The 19,574-nt window shown below is 44.9% G+C and overlaps 1 protein-coding gene across 2 annotated transcripts in view; it reads left to right on the top strand.

Annotated features, from left to right (window-relative positions):
* The window catches only part of DPP10 (dipeptidyl peptidase like 10), a 1,575,897-nt gene that overhangs the window by 1,131,294 nt on the left and 425,029 nt on the right, over positions 1 to 19,574 (top strand). For both annotated transcript variants that reach the window (XM_086957361.1, XM_086957360.1), the window contains exon 12: positions 815 to 853. In XM_086957361.1, coding sequence (XP_086813487.1) covers positions 815 to 853 — 39 coding nt within the window. The remainder of the gene's footprint in view (positions 1 to 814; positions 854 to 19,574) is intronic.

The following is a 19,574-nucleotide window of genomic DNA, read 5'->3' as shown; positions in this document are numbered from 1 at the left end:
CATAAGGCATGTAATGTGGCAAGTGAGTGAATAGGTGGATAGTGACTGCCAGGCAACACAGCTTAGTACATCATAAGGTGACAGGCGATAAAGTATGCTGTCTGCAACTATTCTGTGAGACCGCAGTGGACGGCCAGCCGCAGCCTGTGATATGTTGTTTTGCTGTCACACAGGATGCATGGCTGTTTGTCCGCTATAAATCATTTCACTCAAGGAATCACTGAGCCCAAGCATCAGTGAAATACTGAAGAGGCTGCACCCATCACCTTCTGAAGCAGCGGGGAAATTGTCTAAAAGCCACAGCATTCTTTTTTCAAATTCCATACCTACGAAACAACAGAGAAACGAAGTGGCAGCGCCAGTCAACACTGATGTGGTAGACTACCTTTCAATTAACGACAATGTTTGAACTTACTTGACTAGAATGTTCGTAAAGGGACCATGGAAACTAAGATCATGACAAACTTCATCACAAAGTTATAGGAATATACCTATTTATAGGATGGGAAATGTTTGAAAAAAGAGAGTGGGCTGTGTGTGAAACTGAAAAACAAAGCAAAATTTGCATGACATGTGCCAGTGGATTTCATTTCTACAGTTTATGCAACAAAGGCAAGTTCAACTTTCAATAGATATATAGGAATATTTAACGCTTTTAAGCTGGTTTACATTGATGATTGTATAATGTTTGAAACGGTGAAATTAGTATTGAATATTAGGCAACCAGAATTGATTTGCTGCATGAAACAGGATGAAACTGATACTCTTTATTGCCTGCTTTTATATCTTATATACACCTGTCTTTCTGTTTCAGAAATATGAAATAACGTCAGAGATATGGCTCTCAAAACAGGTATTCCAATAAAAATTGCTTTCAAATTAATTTCGTTTGTAGAACGCATTATCTAACGTAACCCATCTCTATAATCCGTCTATCACTTTTGTGTTCATTTATTAAGTGCTGTAAAACGGTATGGTCACATGCTGAACGAAACAATGCATTTTACTGTTCTTCCTGTAATAAGTTTCGAGTAAAATAAAACATGAATTCTATTTTTAAAAAACACGAGTTGAACACCCTGGTTTCAATTAGATTTATTAATACACTTTTTTTAATAAAACTACGGGTGGTGATGAAAACATTTTGACCGACATTAGGATGAGGAAAATGCAAGGTCGAGTTTACAAACATATTTCGAAGTTCTCATCCATGTGAAGATATGCTTTGTCTATTTCACTTCGATGAAAAGCGTGCTTCCTTTATTTTCTTTTTTTACTTAAACTTTTATCAGGGCACCATATTCCATTGACGATTTATTGAATATTCACATTGATGTGCTGTTCAAGTAGCTGTCAAACTCATTTGCACACTAATCCTCGAATGACAGATCTGGGATCTTATTACAGAAAGTGCCCCAGGGGCACAGCAGGAATGTACGCCCGCTTTGAGTGCTCCTGGCGCACTCTCGTTATAGAAGGGGCCACAGACACATGTGAAGCCCCTTTTGAAATACTAAAAGCGCTAGTATGCATGTAGCACCAGTGCTACTGTGCGAGGGCATTCCCTCATTTGCATGGATAATCACTTTGGGCCTCATTTATGAGGCCTTGCGTCACTTTTACACCGCCGGTGCGTCACTTTTTGTGACACACCAGCATCGTAAAAAATGTGCCTTGTTGCACCATATTTACAAAAAGACGCATCTAGGGAGATGGGTCACTTTGTAAACCCCTGGGCTACATTATACCTACGCCAGGTATAATGTATGCAGGGGGGGCGTTCTGATGCAAGAAAGGGTCAAAGAAGTGACGCAGTGAAATCTATAAGATTTCATTGCCCCACTTCTAGGACACAAATGCGTCAATTTCTTATGCTTGCCTGGCGTAAGACTGACGCAGGCCCTTTCACATGGGGCTTGCCCCATGTGAAAGGATACATTGCTGGAGTTGCGTCACTTTTGTGACACACTCCAGCAATGCGTCACTTTTGCACCATACAGATACGTCAGAAATACTGACGTATCTGTAACTCCTTGCGCCATGATGCGTCATACTGTAAATATGACGCATCATTGGTGTCGCAAGGAGAGCGCAGTGAAAAGTGATGCATAGCTGTTTCACGCAGCGATGCATCCCTTTTCATAAATGAGGCCCTCTGACTCGACGCCTGTGCTGTATTACCAATACAAAAAAAGGTGGTGCACCTGGTGGGGCAGTCCATGCCAAAGATGAAAGGGTTCCAATGAACCCCGCGCCATTAATTCTCCAGCAGGCAGATGCATTCCCTCACTGCACCTGACTGCAAGGGGATCTTTAATCCCTCTTGAAAGTGCAGTCTGGTTGCCACCTGCATTGCGAAGCACAGAGTTGCTTTTAAGCAGCTGCTCTGTGTTTCACTGAATACGTTGCCCCCTGGGCAGTGTAAGTTCATGGCTGCTCTGAGAGCAGCACATTCATCACAAGAGAGTGCATGTTCCTTGTTTGCGCCTGGCACACCTGCTTAAAAAGTACTCCATGACACAAACAGGGAAAAGGCACCGTTTTAGTAACATGGGCCCTGGTAAACACTGGCTGTGTGTGATTCTTCCCCGCTGTCACAGTACAGCCTCAGAGTGATGGATTATTATTAATTCAGTGTTACCTTTCAGGTGCCCTGGTGCTAGCAATAAACTACAAATCATATAGAAAACCTGCTAGAAGTGTGCAGTAATACAGACTATAGAGCCAGGTTTTTAGTATACTCTTGAAATACAACATAATATCTTTAGCTCAGAGTCAGAGGGAGGGTGTTCCAGGGGCAAGTGGCCTGAAAGTAAAAGGATCTGCCACCCATAATCACTCATTTGAACTTTGGAAGGCTAAGTAAATTAGCACAAGGGTTGGCCTGGGTGATAACAGCCATACTTGCCTTGTAAATAGCGAGGCCCAACTTGATCACTTATTTTGTAAAGCTAGCCATTGGAGCAAAACCAAGGGTTTTGGAGCAGATGATTGAGGGGTCCAGATTGTGCTAATCTGGCTGCAAGTGTTTGGATCTGATAGAACTGTTTCAAAAGGTAATTTGGGTATCCTAAAAAAAATGCAATTCAATAGTGTAACCTATTTAGGATTGTGATTGCACAACCTGTAGACGGGTGAGACTGGGAAGATAAGCGAGGATCTTCTGCAAGACTTTCAATAGAGAGGAACATGATCAGGACCCCCTAGGTTTGGAACAAAGGCAGAGACAGTTAGCGGAGAATCACCTGTGGTTGTCAAGATATTATTGGCAAGGAGGCCTACCCATGGAATTGCACACAATTTCTGTTTTATATGCTTTGAATTAAAGAGGATTTTGACCAAGCAAAGCTGTTATGTCCAACATTTATATTGATGGAATGTTCCAAATGTGACGTTAAACTGGGTGTCATCAGCGTAATTATTAAACTTAATTCCAAGTGATCTAATCAACTATGCCAAAGGTCTGAGGAAGAGCTTAAGCAGGGTTTGACTCAAGAGGAAGCCTTGAGGGACCCCTTGACAAATTCATTTGCATTCTGATGTAAAAGGTGGACGATGCATGACTTGGGGTTCTTTCCTTAAAATATCAGATAACCTACAAATTAAAAATGATCAACCATGTTAAAAGCGGCACATAGATCTAACAGTACTAAGGCCGCAGAGTGACTTTTGTCTGCCACATTCAAAGATAGTCCAGGAGCAATACAAGGGCATTTTCAGTGCTGTGAGCAGGATGGAATCCAGACTAGCTATGTCTAACAGTTGGTCACTGTTAGAAATGGGATTTCTGGTTGGCTAAGGCTTCCGCCAAAGCCAGGCAGAAACCACCACTCTAGTCATGGCAAGGGAGTTACACACCGAAGATAACCCCCTGTTCATCCCCTTGGTAGCTTGGCACGAGCAGTCAGTCTTATCCCAGAGGCAATGTGTAAAGAGCTTGCGTGACACACACACACAGCAGCAACACACTAGGCACACCACAAAAGAAACTCTACACAAGGTTATATAAGAATAGCCTCTGTATTGTCATAAACACATTAGAAACATAATCACACATTTACACAGTGTCAACTGGCACAGGCAATATTCACAGGGGAATATTTACAGGACCAGGCCAATATGGCCACGGTCAGAACCATTAGATTAGGCGAGTGAATGCAAACCACAACCAGTAACTACTGGTACCATAATGACCTAAGCATTATCACATTAGCATTAGACACCATCCTAAAATACCATAACATGACATTAGGCAATAAACCACATTAAGCCCAAACCACTTTAGCATAAACACATTATGTACTAGGCCTCACCAGCATAGACGCATTATGCAATAACAATATATTAGGCCCAAACCTCATCAGCATAAACACCTTAAGCACGCTTCTTGGGCCTCAACATCATAACATGACATTTGCATTAGGTATAACCTTGAGAAATCGACCCCCAGGCCAACTGGCCTTCTCAGAGGGCTCAACGAGTCAGGGTTGGGCTGCCAATGCTGCAAACTCCCAAACGTAGCAGCTGCCTGCTAATTGCGGTGCAGCTGTGCAGGCAACAAAATATGGGCCCTGGTAAAATGGTGCTGGACTCTGGGACCCTGCTCTGGGGCTCTCCCCATAACTGTAGCCCAATGGGCACCAACAATGTGCCCCGATCGGCACCACTCTGCCCTGGTGAGCCCCACTGGGCATCTGACAGAAAAGATGGTCTACAAGTTGCAGCTGCCAGTATCTGCTGTGCCGCTGTGAAGACAACAAACTGCCCTAGCACTCTCCGAGCTTCTGGCGCCGAAAACAATGGCCCACAAGCAATGAGGAAAGGCACTCAGCGTGCCCTCTGGAGTCCCACTCTGGGACTCTGTAGATAAAGCTTTGCCCCCAACGTTTCAGCTGCCCCCTGTCTAGCAGGGCAGCTGAGAACTACAATCAGGGACTGGCACCACCTGTGCCTTAGAAGTAACCACAGGGGCGGGCACTGACAATGTGCCCGACATACACCCCCTACCGGACTCCGAAAGCAGCCCCACTCACCGGAGTCTCCATCTCTCTCTAGGTATGCCTCCTTATTCCAGTCACCTCGCGGGGCTCTCCCCTACTCACGGGGGCCCTGTCTCGGCAGGCAGGACATGCAGTACTCACACCGCAGCTGCGGGAGCCCTGCCTCCAGGATCCCTCAGCGCTTCGTTTTTGTGGATGGGGGAGCACTGCTGGTTACCTGGCCACACTCTCAGCATCCAAGCAGGCGGGGTGTGCTCCCGCCTTCCTTCAGCGCTTCCTCTTGCCCCGGGATGCCATAGGAGGTGGGGTAGGCTCCCGTCCTCCCTCCTTCTTTTTTCAGCAGCCGGCAACTTCCTGCTCGCGTCATGCGGCCCGCCCGCCTGCCTGTCTTCCTGGTTGCGCTGGGCTGCGGCGGGATTTCTTCAAGCGGGGGCAATACGGACTAGGGTCCCGTTTTTGATAAAGACACTTGCGGCGTGGGCACCCGCTAAGAGTAAATAAAACAAAAACGGTAAAGGTGCAAGATGGGCACCCGCTCGGCGCCACAATGCAGGTTGGGCACCCGCTTCAAAAATATGCACACTAGTGGGGTGGGCACCCACCAGCACAACACCAAATGCAGGGTGGGAACCCGCTCTTTATCTGAGGAGAGCAGGGGGAACCCCACACGCAGGGATTCTCTCACAGTGTCACGCTGCAGGGGCCAGCTCCTCGTTCTTGGCAGGTTGAATATAGCGCTCACGAGGCGCTATGCTCCTCCATGTTCCTTGTGTAAAGCTGGGCAAGGAATCCAGCAGGCAGAGAATAGAAAGTCCTTGGGGCTGGGGACACCCCATCAGGGTGCAGCCAGGCAGGCCAGCACGCAGGGGCCCCCAAGAAGCAGTGGCTGGGTCCCACTGTGTTTCCTCCTGGCAGAGTGTCTCCCCCCCAGCCCAGGTAAGCACAAGAACAACCTTATGGGGTCACAGCCGCTACATTTATAGGACATTTTCCTTTGTCTGTAGAGTACAGGGCTTGGGGAAACCAGTTCCAACTGGTTCTGGAGCACTCTGTTTACCAGGCTCCTCTTGCCTATTGTTAGGCGGGGGCTCGTCATCAGACACGCCACAGGGGGGCAGAGCCAGCATTCACTAGGGCAGGCACCTTCCTAATCAAGGACCAGGGACTTCCCCTCCCACTACTCAAAATGTAGATGTCTCATTCAGCCTAGTGCTGACTCACCCTCCCCTTCCTGAAGCCACACACACCTCACCAACCCCTGTCACTCAAAAGCTAGACATGCAATTAACATCAGGCAGTAAGACACATAGCACACAGAAATGCCAACTTCTAAAAGTGGTATTTCTAAAATAGTTATGATAAATCTGTGCACACCATTGGGTAGCATTTATTATCATTATTCCAAACATACCAAACTCATATCAGGGATAACCACTGAAACACTTATCAGGGAATTCCCAATGCATTCCTGTGGGAGTAAAGCCCCACAGTAGTGAGAAACCAAAAATGTCTGTTTGTCACTACCAGGACATGTCACACACTTAAGGTAAAATGACCTATATTTTACCTATAATGCACCCTGCCCATAGGGCTAGCTAGAGCCTACCTTAGGGGTGACTGACATGTAGTAAAAGGGGGGTCACGGACATGGCACACACTTTAGGTGCCACGTCACAGCAGCAGTGACACTGCGCCCCAGGCCCTGCAATGGCAGAGGCTTTGGATCAGTCTGGAAGGTTACTTTGGTGAGTGACGCAATCAGAGCTGCAAGCCCACCAGTAGCATTTAATTTAATTTACCAGCCTTGGGTAGAGGGGATACCACTTTACAAGGGACTGACAGGTAAATTAAATAGGCCAAACAGGTGTAGGCCAATCCTTATCATATTTAACACAGAGAGCACACACTCTTTACACTGGACAACAGTTCTAAAGTGCCCAGAGGCCTAAAACCACCAACACCTTGTCAGCAAAAAGGCTAGAAGCAAGGCAAACATTTAGGGATGACCCTGCAAAAAGGGCTAAGTCCAACAGTCACATTCCAGAAAAGTGGAGATTATTTTATTGACATATTTCTACAACACTTTAGTGCAGTATGGCAAGAGAAATACATGCCAGAACTGGGACATGAAGGCTGGTTCGGCCATAAGATGCTCTTCTTCCATTGTGATGGGACTACGAAAGGTGGCAGATCATCTGTAGATGGCCGTCTAGGCTCCAGGAGAGATCTTGAAGAGATGAAGGAGGCAATTTGTAAGAATGTATTGGAATTCAGTGGCTTAAAGATTTCCAGTGTGGAAGGATTTGTTTTATGTCTGTACAGATATTCAAAGAAAGAGCGCCTAATGTTCTCAAATAAAACCACTAAGGGATTTGATTCAAGGATGTCTTCATTTTGTCCTCAAAGAAGTTAGCGAGACCATCCAAAGAGTCTGGGAATGTACAGATGTATATGATGTCTAGACCACACTAGCAAGGGAGTGGGCAATACGAGATGATTTTTTTCAAAACTAGGAACCTCCAAAATTTCTCGACCGTGTCACTACAATTTAGTTTTTTGATGAATTCTCAGTGCACCCTTTACATTTATTCCAGATTCAATGGAATATCAATTCTCTCAATTCTCGGTTTTTGCATTCTCTTTTTGCTGTTGTAATAATTGTATTGTACCAAGAAGCCGACGGTTTGAATCATTTCTAAGTCAAGAGCCTGCCGTATCCAAACCTGAAAGGCAGAGTACGTCTCTTCTACAGGAATACGGGGCACCATCAATTGTCTCACATAGTGACTTAGGGGAGCGTTTAACCCAGAGACAGGACATGACCAGGCCACTAGAGTTGTGTTTGAGTTTGCCAAGATTATTACCTTCTGTATATGAAACAGAATCAGAAAATGGTCACTCCAGATCAAAGGCATTTCATTATCGATCTGGATGAGGATGGGTGGTGTAAACATTAAGTCTGGTGTATGACCATCTTTGTGATTGTAATCAGTAATAAATTGTTCAAAGCCTATCGCAGATATGGAATTGGTTACGCCCATGATGTGTAAATTCATGAGGGCATTTAACCAGATGTTAAAATCTCCCAATATAAAAAAGTAGTATGCAATAGCAAATGAGGAAATATGAGCTCGAGAATATGTTCCACAAAATTGGTTTAGGGACATGGAGGATGGTATCTGACAGTGCCAGGAACTGGTTTTGAGCCTGAGATGTTGAGATAGAAACCTAGCAATTTTGCAGAGGAAATAGTTTTATTGTGAGCATTTTCAGGATACAGTGTTCACTAAATATTATCCCCAGTACACCAACATGGCATATGGGGTATAAGGGTCAAGGGCGTTGAACCGATCTATACCCACTAGGGCAGGCTCTGCTCAAAGTTGGGTTCGATTTGTATGTGGTCCAATATTCAGTTATAGAAAGGAAGTCCAGATTTTCAGTGATTAATACATCGTGAATTTCGACCACATGCTTTGCTAATGAGTGGGCATTTATTACTGCCACACTAATATCATGCCTAGCACCAATTATGGGCGTGTTGAGGGTGTCAACTAAACTCCACCTACAAACTTTAACTTTAAAATTATTACCATATGTATTGCTTTGCTCACTTGCGTTATCTGAACTTCCGCACACCACTTACTCACACAGAAACTCCAACACTCCTCTGGAGGTAAAGAATGAGCTTTATTAATATCGTAGGCAAAGGCAATAAGTCACTGAAGCTAGTAAATTCTTAGGCACCGATTGAAATCCAATAAACAGTGAATACATCACAGTATATATATATATGAGATGTCATCAGTGATGTCATCAGTGATGTCATTTGAGATGTCATCAGTGATGTCATCAGTGATGTCACTGACCATGTCATGAATGATGTAATATGTGACATCATCAGCAGTGGATTGCGGGTGCGCGATATATAGTTAGTGCAACTAACTATATATGGAATTTCATTGGTTTTATGTCAATAAAATGTCCAGCTAACTATATATGGTCTCTAACCTATGGTTTTTTCAGTGAATTTTCAAGGTTTTGTAAATGCAAATTCCTAACTATATATGGTCTATAACCTATGGTTTTTTCAGTGAATTTCATTGGTTTTTTAAAAGCTAATATCTATAGCTGTAAAATATATTCTTTATTACGTGACGTATCACGTAGCCACGTGAGACGCCTCATGACGCGTTGCATAACCGTGACGTATCGGCTCTGCAGCGCAAACAAAACCCGTAACGTAAGCGTGCCGGAGCACGCTTACAGATATATATATTTTTTTAACCTTAATTAGACAAAATCCACACGTGCACATATCTTGAGGCCTTGCAAAGGCACATCAAACAAACAGTCCCTACAATTTTGCCAAGTTTGCTGGAAATCTATTCCCTTAATTTTTTTTTTACTGTTTCTCTTGGTTTTCCCCTTGTTACGCTTACCAGGACGCTACCCGGTACGCGAACCGGACGCTCCAAAAACACAAGATGGCGGACTCCCGTTACGCTGCCGGTTAGCTGCCCGGTTCGCGTACCGGGAAGCGCCTCTACCGCGAAAAATCACGGGGGACTTTAATATCCCCCTCATCAATCCTAGGGGGTCAGGAGGGGTTTACCTTGCCCCCTTTCCTTCATTTCCCCCTTCTTTTTTCACCACATCTTGTCTCTCGAACTTACCGAGAGAAAAGATGGCGGCCGCTCCGGACTGTTTACAATGTTGACAGCTACGCTGCCGGTTAGCTGCCCGGTTAGCTGCCCGGTGAGCTGCCCGGTTCGCTGCCCGGTTCGCGTACCGGGACGCGCCTCTACGGCGTAAAATCTCAAAAAAAAATTGTTTTTTATTTATTGCCCCGCGGGGCACTTTAATATCCCCCTCATCAATCCTAGGGGGTCAGGAGTGGTCTACCTTGCCCCCTTTCCTTCATTTCCCCCTTCATTTTTCACCACCTCTTGTCTCTCGATCGTACCGAGGGACAAGATGGCGGCCGCTCCGGACTGTTTAGAATGTTGACAGACACCGGAGAGCCAATCAGCTTCGCTTCGCGAAGTTCCGTTACGCGTCAGGTACGCGAACCGGGGCGCTAACCTGAGCGCTGTCACAGATATATATATTTTTTTAAACGTTAATTTCTCAAAATCCACTGGAGCACATATATTGAGACATAGCAAAGGCACGTCGGGCAAACCATATCTACAATTTTGCCAAGTTTCATGTAAATCTATTCAGCCGTTCGAGCTAAAAGTGAGTCCAACCGCCCTATGGAAAAATGAATGGGAAAAACGCGTTTTGGGACCCCCCTTTTTTCTCGGCCCCCCCTTGACGAAACCCCCTCAAATTTTCAGGGGCTGCTCAGAAACAAACTGTGCCATTTTCCTCAAAATGTCAGCCAATTCCGTCCACAAACGCCAAAGTTATTAGACATAGAATTTTCAGAAATCCCATAGAGAAAAAATCCTAACTATATATACCCACTGGCTATCGCCAGTAGGTAATATACATATATAAACATATATAATCTGCATATCTATATAAATATAAATGCATGCATACATATACATATATGCATACATATGCATGTTATTTACATGAAAGTTTTAAAAACACTAATAAAAGCAAAGCTAAAAAGCCACCTCATTACAAACAGAATGGCTTTAACTTAAACGAGGGCGAGATCTATTGCATTTTCAATGCTTGTTTACTTTGGTTCTATCAAGAAGGCATTCAGATGTGTCACACATTTGCCATAAATTCTGAATGTTAGCACTCTAGTTGCTCATTAGATCACTGTAGTAAAGCTAGTGCTCACCAGGGAAGTCTGCTGCTAATCATGGTTTGCAGCCATTTTCCCGCATTTTTTATCCCGCAGACTTTCAGTCCGCATACCATTATCCCGCAAGGTCATTGACCTCGCATACCATTATCCCGCATTTTTTCAAAATGCATGTGCATTTATCGCGCATGCCTTTACAAAGAATTACGTTTTAAAGGCATGTATGGTAAATGCATTTGCGTTGTGAAAACCACGATGACGAGAGAGGTAAGTGGGTTTGTGTTAATTTTTGGGGGTAGTGTTTTAGGGTTTAGGGTTGTGTTGTAGTGTTTGCGTAGTGTAGGGTCATGCTGGGGGTAGTGTTTTAGGGTTTAGGGTAGTGTTGTAGTGTTTGCGTAGTGTAGGGTCATGCTGGGGGTAGTGTTTTAGGGTTTAGGGTTGTGTTGTAGTGTTTGCGTAGTGTAGGGTCATGCTGGGCGTAGTGTTTTAGGGTTTAGGGTAGTGTTGTAGTGTTTGCGTAGTGTAGGGTCATGCTAGGGGTAGTGTTTTAGGGTTTTGGGTAGTGTTGTAGTGTTTGCGTAGTGTAGGGTCATGCTGGGGTGTAGTGTTTTAGGGTTTAGGGTAGTGTTGTAGTGTTTGCGTAGTGTAGGGTCATGCTGGGGGTAGTGTTTTAGGGTTTTGGGTAGTGTTGTAGTGTTTGCGTAGTGTAGGGTCATGCTGGGGGTAGTGTTTTAGGGTTTTGGGTAGTGTTGTAGTGTTTGCGTAGTGTAGGGTCATGCTGGGGGTAGTGTTTTAGGGTTTTGGGTAGTGTTGTAGTGTTTGCGTAGTGTAGGGTCATGCTGGGGGGTAGTGTTTTAGGGTTTTGGGTAGTGTTGTAGTGTTTGCGTAGTGTAGGGTCATGCTGGGGGTAGTGTTTTAGGGTTTTGGGTAGTGTTGTAGTGTTTGCGTAGTGTAGGGTCATGCTGGGGGTAGTGTTTTAGGGTTTAGGGTAGTGTTGTAGTGTTTGCGTAGTGTAGGGTCATGCTGGGGGTAGTGTTTTAGGGTTTAGGGTAGTGTTGTAGTGTTTGCGTAGTGTAGGGTCATGCTGGGGTGTAGTGTTTTAGGGTTTTGGGTAGTGTTGTAGTGTTTGCGTAGTGTAGGGTCATGCTCGGGGTAGTGTTTTAGGGTTTAGGGTAGTGTTGTAGTGTTTGTGTAGTATAGGGTCATGCTGGGGGTAGTGTTTTAGGGTTTAGGGTAGTGTTGTACTGTTTGTGTAGCGTAGTGTCATGCTGGGGGTAGTGTTTTAGGGTTTAGGGTGGTTTAGTTGTTTAGTGTATGCTAAAGGCATATTCGTTCTAAAAGTTTTCGTTATTTTAATTTGCGGCCTAATAGTACATGCAGGATTTTTTTTGCGGACTGATGGTATGCGGGATTTCGTCATATATTCGCTAATCATACTTTCTATGGCAAAATGAACCCCCTCATTTTGTTCCTTTTTAAATTAAATGTTTTAAGAGTTACCACTTTATTCCAATCAAGATGGCTTCAGGTGTGCCATACCTTTGTAATAAGCAGGACTGTTAGCACTCTAGTTGTTCTTTAGAACTCTCTGGGACATTCTGTCATTGGGCTATAGTTGGGCTACATCTGGCTGATATTTGGGCTACATTTGTTTTTTTTGTCTCTGGTGGCCATCTTTGGGCTACATTGGGCTACATTGGGCTACATTGGGCTACATTTGGGCTCCAACATATATATAGCCCAATGTAGCCCAATATATATTTTTCAAAGTTAATTTTCGTAAAAACCACTGGAGCCTATATCTTGAGACATAGCAAAGGCACATCGGGCTACCAGTCCCTACAATTTTGCCAAGTTTGGTGTAAATCCATTCAGCCGTTCAGGCTAAAAGTGAGGCCAACCGCCCTATGGAAAATTGCATGGGAAAAACACGTTTTGGGACCCCCCTTTTTTCTCGCCCCCCCCTTGACGAAACCCCCCCAAATTTTCAGGGGCTGCTCAGAAACAAAATGTTCCATTTTCCTGAAAATTTCAGCCAATTCTGTCTTTAAACGCCAAAGTTATTCGACATAGAATTTTCAAAAATCCCATAGGAAAAAAATCCTAACTATATATACCTACTGGCTATCGCCAGTAGGTAATATATATATATATATATATATATATATATATATATATATATATATATATATATATATATATACATGTATATATATGAAACTGTGAATACAGGTATATAAACAGTTAATGTACAAAGCACCGCACCAGATGCGTCTGCACCGGAGACTTCAACATCCCTGGCCAAGCACTGAAAACACCAAGTCAGGAACCCTGTAGAGACCGGGGCACAGGAAGTAATCTATCCGGGCACCAAAGTTGTCCCGCGAGTGCGTCCACTCCAAGACTGAGTTTCTGAGCTCCACGCCACAGACACCGCTTTTTATAGTTTAAATCAACATGTTCGAGAAGCCTCTAGCAGGCGCTCTCGCCCATCTATTCACAAGTGCTGGCCCCACCTCTGCATCAAATCCACCCGCACAGACCTGGCCAGATTCAGTTTGGGTGTGCCGAGGCAAAAGACATTCTTTTACCTATCTCCGGCCTTAGAGCTTTGCACGGCACATCCTCCCTCTGTCCTAGAGATAAGCATAGAATGCATGAAAACAAGCTGAAGGTACAACATAACCTCATGAGATACCTCGCACCAGCTTGTACTGGTTTACGTGAAAAACAGGTTTATGTTACTGCTGAAGTGTAACTACAGGGCAAGGCAGCACAAAATGGAAGTGCGATGCAACAAAATGGAAGATCAGAGCATTGCATGGAATCGAGGTCAACATGTAATTTAGCACATGTAAAATGGCAAATGCAGTACACCATAGTATGAATCAGTGTTAGCAAGGTTCACAGGAGTAGTTCAGCACACAACTCAAAGATCAATTATATGCACACCACAAATTTTCAGTCCATAATGCACAATTAAAAATAGTGAGACATGGTCATCTCAGTGAACAATGTGAAAGTTGTTCCTTCTTCCAAACAATCTTTATTCATCATCTTTTCTTAAAATCACAGCATTTGATCAGTAGCCAATGCATTTCATCCACCTGGGACTTCTTCAGGGCCTTGGCCTCCCCAACGCCGCCGCTCCACATCAAAATCAACGCTGCTGCTTGCACCGTGATTTGAGGGCACTGATTGTAAGCCACACAAAGCACTGCCCTCATCCCGCACCGCAGCCTTGGCCCACCAACGCCGGCACCATCGACTCCCGCTCGTCAAGCTGATGACAGCGCTTCAGCAATGACGGCGTCGCTGCCTGCACCGCGACCCGCTAGCACTGTGACGAGCACCGCCTTCATCTCGCACTGCGACCCTGGTCTCACTGATAGCGCCATCTGCCACCGAGCCGCTACTCGTACCACGACCTCGGGGCACCGCAAGCCACACTGCTGCACTTCGCACTGGTGCACCCGACACATGCCGACGCCAGGGCTCCTGATTCCATTAGAGAGGAGCTGGGCTTGCAACGCAAGTGACTTAGAGGGCCTCATTGCCCTGCATTTCTCACAGGTACTGTTTGTGGGTCTTCCCGATACCGTAGCTGGCCTGCCATGAGCCAGAAGTGCTGAATTTATTGTTCACGACGCCCCAGACGGAGCTATCGACATCGAGGAACTTTGTTTGAAACTTATTTTGATAACTAGAGATTTTTAATTTACATATAGTATTGTAGATTTTTGTCAATTTTGGTCTTGTTTTAATTATACATATACAAATATTGGATCCTTTTCTAAACTGGTGTGGTGTCCTTTTGTAGTGCGTACACTGTATTACTGTGGGTTATGTGCAACTGCTTTTAACATTGCCTCCAGGATAAGCCTGACTGCTCGTGCCAAGCTACCAAGGGGGTGAGCAGGGGTTATTTTACATGTGTAACTCCCTTATTCTGACTAGAGTGGAGATTTTTGCCTGGCTTCGGCCCTTGCCCTACCCTACCAGAAATCCCATTTCTAACAAAGTCCCATAAGTAATCAAACTGGGGTGAGACATGTGCGCCCAGGTTGAACACGCAGGTCCCTAGAACCTACACATGCACTTTAATTTTCATATTTCTCTTTCTCAGCTTAGGATCAGATTCACTTCCTTGTTTTATTCTGCTGTGCCAAGTTAATTACTCTACTCCCAGGAGATGTAACAAAGAGCTCCCCATGCAAAAGGAGTAATTAACAAAAGACACACAGATGATGGACAGAATGCAGAGCAAATGAAACATTCACCCAGTCAATAGATCGGGGTTCATTCCCTCGTACATTTGCTCACCATGCCACCCCAGTTTAGACCCAGCCATATGCAAATTAGTCTTGGCCACTCAAGCCTGCACTGTGAAGCCAGGTCCTCCCTGGACCAGAAACAAACGTCCTGGAACCAGTTTTGGGCATCACTCCTCATCAACCAGGCTACCAAGGGGGTGAGCAGGGGTAATTTTACATGTGTAACTCCCTTATTCTGACTAGAGTGGAGATTTTTGCCTGGCTTCGGTCCTTGCCTTAGCCTACCAGAAATCCCATATGTAACAAAGTCCCATAAGTAATCAGACTGGGGTGAAATGTGCGCCCAGGTTGAACACGCAGGTCCCAAGAACCTACACATGCACTTCATTTTTCATATTTCTCTTTCTCAGCTCACGATCAGATTCCAGTCAATGTTTCATTCTGCTGTGTCAAGTTAATTACTCTGCTCCCCATGCAAACGGAGCAATTAACAAAAGACACAAAGATGATGGACAGAATGCAGAGCAAATGAAACATTCACCCAGTCAATAGATCGAGGTTCATTCCCTCGTACATTTGCTCACCATGCCACCCCAGTTTAGACCCAGCCATATGCAAATTAGTCTTGGCCACTCAAGCCTGCACTGCGAAGCCAGGTTCTCCCTGGAACAGAAACAAACGTCCTGGGACCAGTTTCGGGCATCACTCCTCATCAGCCAGGCTAGCTTGAATCCAGTGACACAGTGAGCCCGGGACCCATGTCTGGGCATAACCCGACGTACTTAGGGCGAGAAAGCAAAAGACACACACATGATGGACGGAATGCTGAGCAAATCAAACATTCACCCCAGTCAATAGATCGGGGTCCATTCTCTCGTTCATTTGTTCACCATGCAACCCCAGTTTAGACCCATCCATATGCAAATCAGTCTTGGTCACTCAAGCCTGACCTGCGAAGCCAGGTCCTCCCTGGAACAGAAACAAACGTCCTGGGACCAGTTTCGGGCATCACTCCTCATCAGCCAGGCTAGCTTGAATCCAGTGACACAGTGAACCCGGGACCCACATCTGGGCATAACCCGACGCACTTAGGGTGAGAAAGCAAAAGACACACAGATGATGGTTGGAATGCAGAGCAAATCAAACATTCACCCTCAGTAAATAGATCTAGGTTAAATCCATTATTCTTTTGCTCACCATGCCACCCCATTTTGTACCCAGCCATATGAAAATGAGTCTCGGCCTTGTGCCTTATGAGAACAGTCCAGCCCGAACTGCCAAGCCAGGAGTAATTAGCAGCACTTCACTTTGGTCCTGAGGATGAAGGGATGGGGAAGAAAATCTGCATTTGGGAATTAGCTGTCACACTGTACTAGGAATGAGACAGCCCAGGCCCATTGAAGAAAGAAGGAAACCTAGACCTTTGGAGACAACACAGAAGGGGGCTCTCCTGTGATGTTTTGGTGGGAAAGTCCCTGGCAGTGATGCCAGCTAGGGGGGAACTGAGGCCCCCAGACGAGATGTAAATAGGGTGCACTTGACAGTGCCATCTTGAATTGTTCCAGCATGGTGTGCAGGATGTGGTACCCCCGAATTTGACAGGAGTGCCTGGCTTCTAGTACTTTCCACCTCCAGTTACAAACTCTTGCACAAGGAGAGAAATAATTGTTGGAGTTGGACACTGGAATTCAATGGTGGCAACCCCATGGAGAACTGGAAGGACAAGAACACTGATGTTTTAATAAACTAACGACTTTGCCTACAGTTGCCCCCAAGACTGTTGCAGGGATTTTGCTCAGGGTCTGAACTATGCTTGGGGGCCAGAGAACATCTGTATGTAGGGTATTGAGTCGCAATAACACATCCAAATATATGCGAGTCTGAGTCTGACTAGCTACAATGCCTTGCTTGCCTTCCTAACCTTTCCAGAGAAACAAGTGCTTTGGCAGCCCAAAACACAACACTCCGACTCTTGAAAGAATCGCAGTAACAGGACACACCCTTTTGCTCTCTCACTCATGCTTGTCCACAAGAAGATAACAAAAGAGACAAGAAGAAAGTTTACAATGTTTATTTTAACTGTCATGCTCTAAGATGAAATAATTGTCTCACAATTATTAAACAGATACATGTCAATAATGTCATCAACATGGTTAATAACTCATATACAATAAAGAGCCCTGTTATGTTATCTGACAGATCTGCCTAAACCTTCCCCCTCTACTAAATCTAATTAGTTATAGAAGTGGGTTCAGTGGTGGACCCCGTACGTTAGCATACATATGTGGATGTTCTATATCTTGGCTGATGCAGCGCTCTTGTTTCAGGAACTTTTCTCAGTTAGTCTGTTGTTTTCCAGAACCCCTGTTCTTAGTTATTTAACAAGATATGTGTATTCGAAACAGCAGCTGCCTTCTCCTATTAAGTCTAGGTGCTAGTGTCCGACCAGTGAAAATAACAAACGGTAATGTTGTTTGACCTTGCTTAGGCTGTTCACACAAAATCCGAGTAAAAGAATAAAATGCAAAAACATGTACTGGTTCTGTGTGAAAATACTATGTGGCAAAAAGCAAGTGAGATACTTAGTAACATGTGCAAAACCTACAGCCTTCAATGTGCATGATCAGGCTAACACAGGGAAAACGACAATGAGCCATATGAGAAACACACAACAGGACCAGTGGGGTTGTCAGAAGTAGGAAAGCTGCTTTCCTTACACCCCGTAAGTACCAGTTCGGGAAAGATCTGGGCTTCTACACCCAAGCAAAAGGAGAGGACTATGAGAGACCAAGAAAAGAAGAAGGACAGACGAATGGAGCCAGGGCAACCAGCTACATGGTGGCTGGAGTACGGTACAATGTGCCCAATATTATTGAAATCAGTCCACCAGGGCCTAAGTTATGGTGCATTGAAGGATTTGACATTTGACCCTGGATCTGCTGCTGTTTCCTTCCATACTCCCAGGGTGTGAAAGTGCCCTAGGGCCAGCACCACAGCATTAATATTTAATAAGCTTGGGAGGGGGCATGCATAGGGCTCTCCTCACTGGGCTCCATGAGGCTTGGAAACCTCACCCTACAGTCTCACCTATTCATTATAGGGGCCCGGGACACCAACCCTGGGCCCCTGACAAAGGATATTGAGGGAGTGTTATCACTCCCCCCTCAGCAGGGAAATATAACCTGTGATCCCAGCCCCAGGCCTTCGACTGTGTAGAAAGGATAAACACCATTTCACCCCCCAATGGCGGTGGCCTCTCCCGAACTCCCTGTGCCAGAGACTGTGGGAGCCACACCAGCGAGCACTTTGCCGATCAGGTGGGGGTTGGCTCCCTGCATGCCCCCAACAAATTGAAGGATTTGGGTGACCGGGTAGGACTAGACACCCCCTTCTAAAAAAAGTAAATAAAGTCGAAAAGGAAGGTTGCTCTCCCCAATGCAGCAACGTCATAAGGGTTTAGTGGTCCACAGATGTATGGGGCCACTGTACTCTTGTTGCATCAAATTGTTTTTAGCCTTGCCAAAGGACCAACTAATTAAAAATATAATAAGATCTGGCAGGCAATTTTAATCATAAGTACAAGCCCTAAACAGTAGATTAAGTGCCCTGCTTACGTCGAGTCCCCCTAACCACACTAGGTGATTATGAAGTGGATTCAATGATGAAGCTGGTCACAAGTGGCACCTGTGGGTGAGGACCCCAAAACATATTCTATAAGGTGTATTGAGCACACTGATTTACCAGGGTGTAGATCCTACACTTTGATTTGACATATGTTGGGCCACGCAACAATCTTGAGGACGAAAATGGAATTTAGAAAGCAAGGGTAACTCTCTCTAGTGGTATAAATCTCCTGCTCTTCAGCCTGGAACGCAGCGAATTCTAGTGGTTGCTTCTATTACTGCATTTTATGTGGTATAAAATGTATAACAAAAACTCTGGTGCATGTTTTTTTGGTTTGGAAAAACTTAATTGAAAGTTTGTTTGCTAAAAATGTTGTTTGATGAATTTACAATTCATTATTGACTGCATTTGAATCGGTTTGTTGATTACAGTTATAGAGTGAAGTACCTAGAGCTGGAAAATCCATACCTCTACAGAATATTCATCTATAGACATTCAGTGGTGAAAGACAGAGAGGAAAGGTTCATGTTGTGGCTCCACATATGAAACTCGAACAGACCATCCAGAGATCACAGAAAAGCTCCAAAGAAATTTTTGATCAGACTTGTAAAAGTGAATATGTTGCTCAATGGCAGCTAGTTTACCATGATGTTGTTTCTATCGCACTCTTTTCAGAGAGATAGCAAGTTCTAAATTAATGGACCATTGTGAAATTGTTCCTTACCACAAACTTGTCGAAAAGAGAGAGGGACACTTTAACACCTTGGCTGCTAGGTGTTTTCCCCCCCTGTGCTGGAAATTGCTCTTAGTATGTATTCATGACGAGCTCAGCTCGTCATCAGCACAGCTCAACTGTGCATCATGACGAGCTGAGCTCGTCATCAGCATCGAAAGGGTTAATAAACA

This window comes from Lissotriton vulgaris, chromosome 2_1, assembly GCF_964263255.1.
Source record: "Lissotriton vulgaris chromosome 2_1, aLisVul1.2, whole genome shotgun sequence".
Taxonomy (NCBI): Eukaryota; Metazoa; Chordata; class Amphibia; order Caudata; family Salamandridae; genus Lissotriton; species Lissotriton vulgaris.
The sequence above is the reverse complement of the archived record's forward strand: the minus strand, read 5'-3'. Positions and strand labels throughout refer to the sequence as shown.